General features: G+C 41.6%; 1 protein-coding gene across 1 annotated transcript; it reads right to left on the bottom strand.

Moving 5' to 3' along the window:
* Positions 1 to 453: 453 nt before the first annotated feature.
* Positions 454 to 9335, bottom strand: vstm5 (V-set and transmembrane domain containing 5). Its single transcript, XM_014163242.2, has 4 exons — positions 8935 to 9335; positions 1298 to 1624; positions 874 to 1017; positions 454 to 755 (listed from the first exon to the last, which is right to left on the bottom strand). The coding sequence occupies exons 1-4, from the start codon at positions 8999 to 9001 to the stop codon at positions 724 to 726; spliced, it is 570 nt and encodes a 189-aa protein (XP_014018717.1). The 5' UTR covers positions 9002 to 9335; the 3' UTR covers positions 454 to 723.
* Positions 9336 to 10823: the final 1488 nt, after the last annotated feature.

Genomic DNA, 10823 nt, shown 5'->3' with positions numbered 1-10823 from the left:
CTGATTTCATTTGATTTTCCCATGATGTCAAGCAAAGAGGCACTGAGTTTGAAGGTAGGCCTTGAAATACATCCACAGGTACACCTCCAATTGACTCAAATGATGTCAATTAGCATATCAGAAGCTTCTAAAGCATGACATCATTTTCTGGAATTTTCCAAGCTATTTAAAGGCACAGTCAACTTAGTGTATGTAAACTTCTGACCCACTGGAATTGTGATACAGTGAATTATAAGTGAAATAATTTGTCTGTAAACAGCTGTTGGAAAAATTACTTGTCATGCACAAGGTAGATGTCCTAGCCGACTTGCCAAAACTATAGTTTGTTAACAAGAAATGTGTGGAGTGGTTGAAAAACAACTAGTTTTAATGACTCCAACCTAAGTGTATGCAAACTTCTGACCTCAACTGTATATTTTAAATGTTACAGTAAAAGAAACTGAAAACCTCAGCTGTGAAAATAAATATATAATTTGTTTCCACTTGTCAGTGTTTCCTTACATAAAATAGCATGGACTAATATCAGTTGTTGTGTATACAGTTTTCATGTACAGTAAAATAATACATGCAGTTTGTCTTGAGGCACGTAGGTTGATAATCCTTCATCTGTTCCTGAAATTATTTACACTCTGTGGATGCTTTCATTGATTTATACAATTAGTCTTTCATTTTAGCTCATATTGGTTGTTGGGCAGTCCCATCTGGCTTTCTCAGATCTTCATATCAGAGAGGTTGCAGCTCAGTTACATCATTCTCTGGAGATTATACAAAAAATGAGAAATTCAATGAACCACGTACACACAAGAACTATCAAACTTGAGTCATTGAATTACTAATTATTTATATTACCAAAATCATTCTAAAAGTATTTACCTGGCATCTGCCGCCTCTGTCTCCATGCATTGATCTGGCTGTAGGCTTTGTCCATGAGCCACATGGAGACCATGAGGAAGCCAGCCAAGGAGGCCAGCACTACAGCAAACACTGCCAGGTACTGGAGGTCCTCATACAGAACCTCTACAACACAGGGAGGGAGAACACACCATGTTCATTCTCACTTCCACTAACTAGCTTACTCATAATGGTAGAGTTCAATGAAGGTCACTTGTACTGAACTACTCATAAAGATACTGTTCAATAACACCATAAGGCCGCTACAGAAAACGTCTCCAGGACTGAGAGGAAAACAGTTCCATAAAGAGGTTCTTGTGAATGTCAGCTATGATGTAACACTAACACTGTAGCCTAAAGCAAAATGCCACATTGTGATATAGGCCTGCACCCACCATTCACTCACCTTCCACATTCAAGACAAATCCTGCATCTTTGCTGCTCCCGGACAGTTCAGTCACAGTGATCATGTAGAAGCCAGTGTCCTGAATACGTAGGTCCGAAAGTCCCATAGATCCATTAGTGTATGTGAGGATTCTGTCCATGTAGTCCTCTGATACATTGGTAAACCCCCCAGGTTGCCACGCCCCAATTTCTCTGCTCACCCTGCCAGACATAAAGGTCCACTGTATTGTGGGAATCCCAACACAGGAGATGTCCACAGAGAACAATACATCCTGTTGGACAGGCCTGGTCAGACTCTGCTGAGGAGACCGAATTGAGATGGCTCCAGCTGCCGAAGGAAGAACGTAGCGGAGGGAGGAAGGGAAAGAGAGAGGAACAGTGTTTTTTAATGTATGACAGATAAAGAGAAGTTGATATTTCTGATTTGTATTTTAGAATCAGATAAATCAACATATTACCCACACACTGATGTTTTATTGACATGTTATCACCACAGTAATTTTCTGACTTCCCACTTGCCTTTTTTATGAGCAACGGATCAACTACCTTCAGTTTTTTATTTTTTTGAGCCCAATTGGCCCCTCAGCTCTGACAGAAGAAATACCCCCCTTTACCCTACTCCCTTACATAACGACCAGTTAATATTCAACCTCTCCACAAAAGACAGAATGTTTTCAGTCCACAGACATTACATAACATATTGTCATACTGTATTATGGGTTTGCTGCCATCAAATGACTTTGAGATGACACATTGGCATGTGATTCTAGCACGTCGCTTCATCTCAAATCAAAGTTTATTGTTCACTTACACAGATTTGAAGATGTTATTGCAGGTGCAGCGAAATGCTTGTGTTTCAAGCTTCAGCAGTGCAGTAATATCTAACAATACAAAACAATACACACATAATCCAAAACGTAAAAAGAAAGAAATTAAGAAATATCAGAACGAGCAATGTCAGAGTCCAGAATATATATATAATATACAGTTGAAGTCAGAAGTTTACATACACCCTAGCCAAATACATTTAAACTCAGTTTTTCACAATTCCTGACATTTAATCCAAGTAAAAATTCCCTGTCTTAGGTCAGTTAGGATCACCACTTTATTTTAAGAATGTGAAATGTCAGAATAATATTAGAGAGAATGATTTATTTCAGCTTTTATTTCTTTCATCACATTCCCAGTGGGTCAGATGTTTACATACACTCAATTAGTATTTGGTAACATTGCCTTTAAATTGTTTAACTTGAATCAAACATTTTGGGTAGCCTTCCACAAGCTTCCCACAATAAGTTGGGTGAATTTTCTCCCATTCCTCCCGACAGAGCTGGTGTAACTGAGTCAGGTTTGTAGGCCTCCTTGGTCACGCTTTTTCAGTTCTGCCCACAAAATTTCTGTAGGATTCAGGTCAGTGCTTTGTGATGGCCACTCCAATACGTTGACTTTGTTGTCGTTAAGCCATTTTGCCACAACTTTGGAAGTATGCTTGGGGTCATTGTCCATTTGGAAGACCCATTTGCAAGCAAGCTTTAATTTCCTGACTGATGTCATGAGATATTGCTTCAATATATCCACATAATTTTCCATCCTCATGATGGCATCTATTTTGTGAAGTGCACCAGTCCCTCCTGCAGCAAAGCACCCCCACAACATGATGCTGCCACCCCCTGTGCTTCACGGTTGGGATGGTGTTCTTTGGCTTGCAAGCCTCCCCCTTTTTCCTCCAAACATAAAGATGGTCATTATGGCCAAACAGTTGGTCATTATGGTCATTATGGCCAAACAGTTCTATTTTGTTTCATCAGCCCAGAGGACATTTCTCCAAAAAGTACGATCTTTGTCCCCATTTGCAGTTGCAAACCATAGTCTGGCTTTTCTATGGCGGTTTTTGAGCAGTGACTTCTTCCTTGCTGAGCAGCCTTTCAGGTTATGTTTATATAGTACTTGTTTTACTGTGGATATGGATACTTTTGTACCTGTTTCCTCCAGCATCTTCACAAGGTCCTTTGCTGTTATTCTGGGATTGATTTGCACTTTTTGCACCAAAGTACGATCATCTCTAGGAGACAGAACGCATCTCCTTCCTGAGCGGGATGATGGCTGTGTGGTCCCGTGGTGTTTATACTTGTGTACTATTGTTTGTACAGATGAACGTGGTACCTTCAGGTGTTTGGAAATTGCTCCCAAGGATGAACCAGACTTTGTGGAGGTCTACAATTTATTTTCTGAGGTCTTGGCTGATTTCATTTGATTTTTCCCATGATGTCAAGCAAAGAGGCACTGAGTTTGAAGGTAGGCCTTGAAATACATCCACAGCTACACCTCCAATTGACTGAAATGATGTCAATTAGCATATCAGAAGCTTCTAAAGCCATGACATCATTTTCTGGAATTTTCCAAGCTGTTTAAAGGCACAGTCAACTTAGTGTATGTAAACTTCTGACCCACTGGAATTGTGATACAAGTCAAATAAGTGAAATAATCTGTCTGTAAACAATTGTTGGAAAAATTACTTGTGTCATGCACAAAGTAGATGTCCTAGCCGACTTGCCAAAAATACAGTTTGTTAACAAGAAATTTGTGGAGGGGTTGAAAAACAAGTTTTAATGACTCCAACCTAAGTATATGTAAACTTCCGACTTCATATATACAGTTGACTGGTACTATATAACTGTATATATATATATATATATATATATATATATATATATAAATATATATATATATATATATACAGGGTGTGTATAGGCGGTACGGACTGTAAACAGTGCCTTTGGAAAGTATTCAGACCCCTTGACTTGTTCCACATTTTGTTAGGTTACAGCCTTATTCTAAAATTCATCAAATATTTTTTTCCCTCATCAATCAACACACACCGCAAAAACAGGTTTTTATACATTTTGCCAAATGTATTCAAAATAAAAAACTGAAATATCAGATTTACATAAGTATTCAGACCCTTTACTTACTCAGTACTTTGTTAAAGCACATTTCGCAGCCACCGCACGGCAAGTGGTACCGGAGTGCCAAGTCTAGGTCCAAGAGGCTTCTAAACAGCTTCTACCCCAAAGCCATAAGACTCCTGAACATCTAGTCAAATGGCTACCCAGAATATTTGCATTGCCCCCCTCCCCCTCCCTCTGTCCCTCTTTCCACCGCTGCTACTCTCTGTTGTCATATATGCATAGTCACTTTAATAACTCTACCTTCATGTACATACTACCTAAACGAACAGGTGCCCCCACACATTGACTCTGTATCGGTACCCCCTGTATATAGTCTCGCTATTGTTATTTTACTGCTGCTCTTTAATTACTTTTTACTTTTATCTCTTATTCTTATCCATATTTTTTTTGAAACTGCATTGTTGGTTAGGGGCTTGTAAGTAAGCATTTAACTGTAAGGTCTACATCTGTTGTATTCGGTGCATGTGATAAATAAAATTTGATTTGATTTGATTTGAATGCAGCCTCTAGTGTTCATGGGTATGACGCTACAAGCTTGGCACACCTGTATTTGGGAAGTTTCTCCCATTCTTCTCTGCAGATCCTCTCAAGCTCGGTCTATTTTCAGGTCTCTTCAGAGATGTTCGATCGGGTTCAAGTCCGGGCTCTGGCTGGCCCACTCAAGGACATTTAGAGACTTGTCCCGAAGCCACTGTGCTTAGGGTTGTTGTCCTGTTGGAAAGTGAACCTTGGCCTATTCTGAGGTCCTGGGTGCTCTGGAGTAGGTTTTCATCAAGGATCTCTCTGTACTTTTCATCAAGGATCTCTCTGTTCATCTTTGCCTCGATCCTGACTAGTCTACCAGTCCCTGCCGCTGAAAAACATCCCCAGAGCATGATGCTGCCACCACCATACCTCACTGTAGGGATGGTGCCAGGTTTCCTCCAGATGGAGGAAGGTCAAGGAGTTCAAATTTGGTTTCATCAGACCTGACAGTCTTTAAGTCTGACAGTCTTTAAGTGCCTTTTGGCAAACTCCAAGTGGGCTATCATATGCCTTTTAATGAGGTGTGGCTTCCGTATGGTCACTCTACCGTAAAGGCCTGATTGGTGAAGTGCTGCAGAGATGGTTGTCCTTCTGGAAGGTTCTCCTACCTCCACAGAGGAACTCTAGAGTTCTGTCAGAGTGACCATCGGGTTTTTCGTCACCTCCCTGACCAAGAACCTTCTCCCCGATTGCTCAGTTTGGCCGGGCGGCCAACTCTAGGAAGTGTCTTGGTGATTCCAGACTTCTTCCATTTAAAAATGATGAAGGTGTTCCCGGGGACCTTCAATGCTGCAGACATTTTTGGCACCCTTCCCCAGATCTCTGCCTCGACACAATCCTGTCTCGGAGCTCTACGGACAATTCCTTCATCCTCATGCCTTGGTTTTTGCTTTGACATGCACTGTCAACTGTGGGACCTTATATGGACAGGTGTGTGCCTTTCCAAATAATGTCCAATCAATTGAATTTTCCATAGGTGGACTCCAATCAAGTTGTAGAAACATCTCAAGGATGATCAATGGAAACAGGAGGCACCTGAGCTCAATTTCGAGTGTCATAGCAAAGGGTCTGAATACTTATGTAAATAAGGCATTTCTGATCTCGCCCATCGCACGCCCGAAGGGGGCGCAAAACCGGACAGTGACTCAACCCATTCAAGTCGAGTTTATCGAGAAAAAAAAGCATGGCACGGCATGATTCACCCCTCCTAGGGACGGCATGGGAGAGCATTATCAAGCCAGTGATTAAGCCCACGTAATATGGTCAGAGGCAGATAATCCCAGTGGAGAGAGAGGAGCCAGCCAGGCAGACACAGCAAGGGTGGTTCATCACTCCAGGAAAAAAGCTGCTCTTTAAATATAAGGTCCAGAGTAACGTTGAGGTCCTTCAAAGTTTTATTTGAGGCAACTGTATAACCATCAAGATAAATTGTCAGATCAAACAGAAGATTTCTTTGTTTCTTGGGACCTTGAACTAGTATCTTGTTTTGTCCAAGTTCAAAAGTAAAACATTTGCTGCCATCCACTTCCTTATGTCTGAAACACAGGCTTCGAGGCTAGGCAATTTTGGGGCTTCACCAAGTTTCATCGAAATGTACAGCTGTGTGTCGTCTGCATAGCAGTGAACGTTTACATTGAGTTTCCGAATGACATACCCAAGAGGTAGAGTATACATTGATTGTACAAAACATTAGTAACACCTGCTCTTTCCATGACAGACTGACCAGGTGAATCCAGGTGAATCCATTATTGATGTCACTTGCTAAATCCACTTCAATCAGTGTAGATGAAGGGGAGGAGACAGGTTAAAGAAGGATTTTTAAACCTTGAGATAATTGAGACATTGTGTATGTGCACCATTCAGAGGGTGAATGGGCAAGACAAAAGAATTAAGTGCCTTTGAACGGTGTATGGTAATAGGTGCCAGGCGCATCGGTTTTAATGTGTCAAGAACTGCAATGCTGCTGGGTTTTTCATGCTGAACAGTTTCCCATGTGTATCAAGAATGGTCCGCCACCCAAAGGACATCCAGCCAACTTGACACAACTGTGGGAATCATTGGAGTCAACATGGGCCAGCATCTGTGTGGAATGCTTTTGATACCTTTTAGAGTCCAGGCACTGAAGAATTTATTAAGCTGTTCTGAGGGCAAAACTCAATATTAGGAAGGTGTTCCTAATGTTTTATACACTGTGAAAAGAATAGTGGTCCTTAAACCATCCACAGAGACAAACTGATATCTTTCCTACAGATAAGATCTAAACCAGGCAGGAACTTGTCCGTGTAGCTAGTCGGAAAACTTCAAATATGGTGGAGCGCCATTTCCGTTCCAATTTTCTGGAAGCTTGCTTCAGGGCTTGGGTATTTTCTGTAAACCAGGGAGCTAGTTTCTTGTGACAAATGTTTTTGTTTGCGACTGCATCTGGGGTATTACGCAAGGTTAAGTTTAGATCCTGGGTAGGTGGTTAACTGATTTTTGTACTCCGGAGTCCTTAGGTAGGTGTGGGCAGTCTGGAAGGGTATCTAGGAATCTTTGGGTTGTCCGAGAATTTATAGCACGTGTTTTGATAATCCTTGGTTGGGGTCTTAGCAAATCATTTGTTGCGATTTCTAATGTAATAACATGGTGGTCCGATAGTCCAAGATTATGAAGAAAACATTTAGATCCACAATGTTTATTACACAAAACTAGATCCAGGGTATGATTGTGGCAATGCGTCGGTTCCAAGACCTGTTTACCTGATGTGCCACCTTGTCCTGGACCTTGTCACGTCCTGACCAGTAAAAGGGGTTATTTGTTATTGTAGTTTGGTCAGGGCGTGACAGGGGGTGTTTGGTTTGTGTGTTTCGGGATTTTGGGGTTATGTTCTATGTTAGTCTAGGTTGGAAGTGTTTGGGATTGGTCTCTAATTGGAGGCAGCTGTATCTCGTTGCCTCTGATTAGAGACTATATTTAAGTAGTTTTTTTTTGTCATTGTGTTTGTGGGTGGTTATTTTCTGTTCAGTGTTTCTTGTACCAGACAGTACTGTTTGGATGTCGTGTTTTTTCTTGTTTTGTTTAGTGTTCGAAATAAAGTTCATTATGAGCACTCAACCCGCTGCGCCTTGGTCTACTCCCTTCGACTTCGATGGCCGTTACAGACCTGCTGTTTTGACTCTCTCTCGTTCTCTCTCTGTCTCCCCCCCCCCCCACCTGCAGTCTCGAAACTTTGAATGCCAACTGATATTAACTCCTGAGGTGCTGACCTGTTGCACCCTCTATAACCACTGTGATTATTATGTGACCCTTCTGGTCATCTATGAACGTTTGAACATCTTGAAGAACGATCTGGCCTAAATGGCTATGTACTCTTATAATCTCCACCGGGCACAATCAGAAGAGGACTGGCTACCCCTCAGAGCCAGGTTCCTTTCTAGGTTTCTTCCTAGGTTCCTGCCGTTCTAGGAAGTTTTTCCTAGCCACCGTGCTTCTAAATCTGCATTGCTTACTCTTTTGGGTTTTAGGCTGGGTTTCTGTATAACACTTTGTGACATGTGCTGATTTAAAAAGGGCTTTATAAATACATTTGATTAATTGTTTGGTTTTGAATTGCCATGAGGGCAATTCAAAACCAATCAGTTAATCAAATGTATTTATTTATCAAATGTAATTGCCCTCATAGCCACCTGCTTTCAGTTGTTTTCTCATGTAAGATGTGTTTCAATCAATGTGAATTACTGACTCAGACAACACCAGTCCAACTAAAGGTGTGTGCACACAAGATGAAGCATGCACAAAGAATTTTGTTAAAGCATGCAAAGAATGACAGAGAAACATTATGGCTGCCAGAGGTATGCCTTGAAACCATCACGCCCTATCCAGGTTTTGGGGAATTAACAAACCACTGTGTGTCTAAGTGCACTATCATTCTGTTTCACCGGTACAAACCACATCAGAGCAAAAGTTGAGAAATACTCAAAGTTAGTCAACCAATACCAGAAGACAGTTTCTTCTGAAATTGCTTGGCCTACATCATACACTCTGAGGCAAACATAGGCATGCCCTTAAACACACAAGCACTCACATTTAAACACATACAAATCAGTATGTCCATATATGGATACATGCTCACAGAAGTGTTTCCATGTATGGATAGGATACATACCTAGGTGGCACACATACAATGTGATGCTGAAGAAAAGAGCGACTTCCTGTGTGTCCCAGAGCCACATTAGAACCCCAGGTCCATCTATTCTCGCCAGTACGGAGTGTCTACTGGGTCATTCCACATTCTGGAGCATTCGCATTGCTCTTCTCTCAAAATCCATTATTTCCTGTGTTCCTCCTTCCTTTTTATTTTTGTTAATGTCTTAATCTGGTGGAAAACAGTATCTCTCTTGTTGGTGATGTTTTCTTCTGTCCTTCTCAGCTTTGTGTTCTCTGGCTACCTAAGCTGCTCTGCCTGTGCAACGGCACCTCACCCATCAGACAGGATCAGCAGGAGATTACTGTGTAAACATTCACACTAAGAAACAAGCACTGAGAGAGAGAGAGAGTAAGAGAGAGGGAGCCAATAACAGAGTAAATACTCATGCAGAAACACACAGAGAGACACGCCTGTATGGCCTCCCTGTACTGCCTCCCACAAATGCACCACGTGGGATGAATAAGTGGTATTGGAACTTGGACACACCTTGCTGAGCAGGTCAGACAGGGAGGAGTGTCTATTCTGAGATGACTGCACCTCTTTATTATGGCCACATGAACAGAAGTTACAATATAGTATATCGCAGATCCACTTTGCCTATTTGCTGCCTGGTCACTGTTGCAATAGCTTATTTTTGAAGCAGATAATCAGTGACGCGACTTTCACTGGGGATGGGGGTGTCATGTCCCCCCCACATTCTGAAATTGCATTTTTGTCCCCCCCAGTTTCATCATTGCAATGTGATACAAAAATCGACAACTGTGTGCTTTAGGACTAGGCTGGCTGGACCTGCACGGTAGAGTTGAGCATAGTTCAGTGTGTATGTGTTGCGCTCTTTCACAGAGTTGTAAAAACCAAACCAAGCAGAAAGTGGATACTATTTAGTTGACTGATGTAGTTGGCAAGGTAACTGCTGTTTATCTTAACTGAAAAAAGAAATGAGTGTTTATTCGTAGTGCTGAACTATTATTTTAACTGACATGTAACGTTAGCTAATGTTTCATCCGCTCTCGACTGAGGTGAATAAGCTATGCTAGCTAGTAGCTTCCACAGCCAGGTCAGCTCGAGCCTCTAGTTATCTGTCAGATAGCGATATGAGCTGGCTAGTATTACTATCTAACAGCTGTTGTTTGCATGGACATGTTTTGTAGCCTTTGTTTTGTCCTGTTTCAGAAGTAAATGAACTTGGCTAGCTTTCGCCAGTTGATTTATCATTCGAGAGAGACCTGACCAAAAGTTGACTAACGTTAGCTATTATTTTTGCCTCACACTAGACCTGAATCAGATGATGAAACTATTGGCCAAACGATTGAAGATTGATATTCTGATGATTTTTCAGTGAAATGTGAGTTGTATTAGTCAATATGGCTATGTAACATTATTGATCTGTCAGTTTCCCTAGCTAATTCCTTACTTTTCACACTGACACAGTAATAAACAGCTCTAACATTACAGGCTTCACGGTCATTGCGCACAGTAGACTTCTGCATAGGACCAATTTCTTCATCCCTCTCCCACCCGCACCCACTGGCTTTCTGTATGACTCCCACCCACTGGCTTTCTGTCCGACTCCCACCAGCTACTGCAAGAACTGGTCCTAAACCCAACCGCAGTTGTTTTAGGTGTGTGTGACACAACTCATTTGCCAGCCATGGTGCCAGCAAATGTGCAAAAATAACTTAAGAAATAGGTTAACTTAGCAGCGATTCTCACATGGCCCTTACATTGTATTACTGGGCTATATCAGCCAATATGCTAGATGTAGTTTGAAGAGAGCAAAGCTGGAGAGACGTTTTATAGCCTACCATTTAAAGTGGGCCGATTTTCAGACAGAGAAATATGGGTGA

Source organism: Salmo salar, chromosome ssa20 (genome assembly GCF_905237065.1).
Source record: "Salmo salar chromosome ssa20, Ssal_v3.1, whole genome shotgun sequence".
NCBI classification, from domain to species: domain Eukaryota; kingdom Metazoa; phylum Chordata; class Actinopteri; order Salmoniformes; family Salmonidae; genus Salmo; species Salmo salar.
Note: the sequence above shows the minus strand (reverse complement) of the source record. Positions and strands in the feature narration are given on the sequence as shown.

Bases quoted from the DNA above. Each gene is read 5' to 3' on its own strand.
- vstm5 (XM_014163242.2), bottom strand. From the start codon at position 9,001: ATGTGGCTCTGGGACACACAGGAAGTCGCTCTTTTCTTCAGCATCACA. The intron at 1,625-8,934 runs GTATGTATCCTA...TTCCTTCGGCAG, and splicing joins ATTGTATGTGTGCCACCTAG to CTGGAGCCATCTCAATTCGG. The intron at 756-873 runs GTAAATACTTTT...TATAATCTCCAG, and splicing joins ACAGAGGCGGCAGATGCCAG to AGAATGATGTAACTGAGCTG.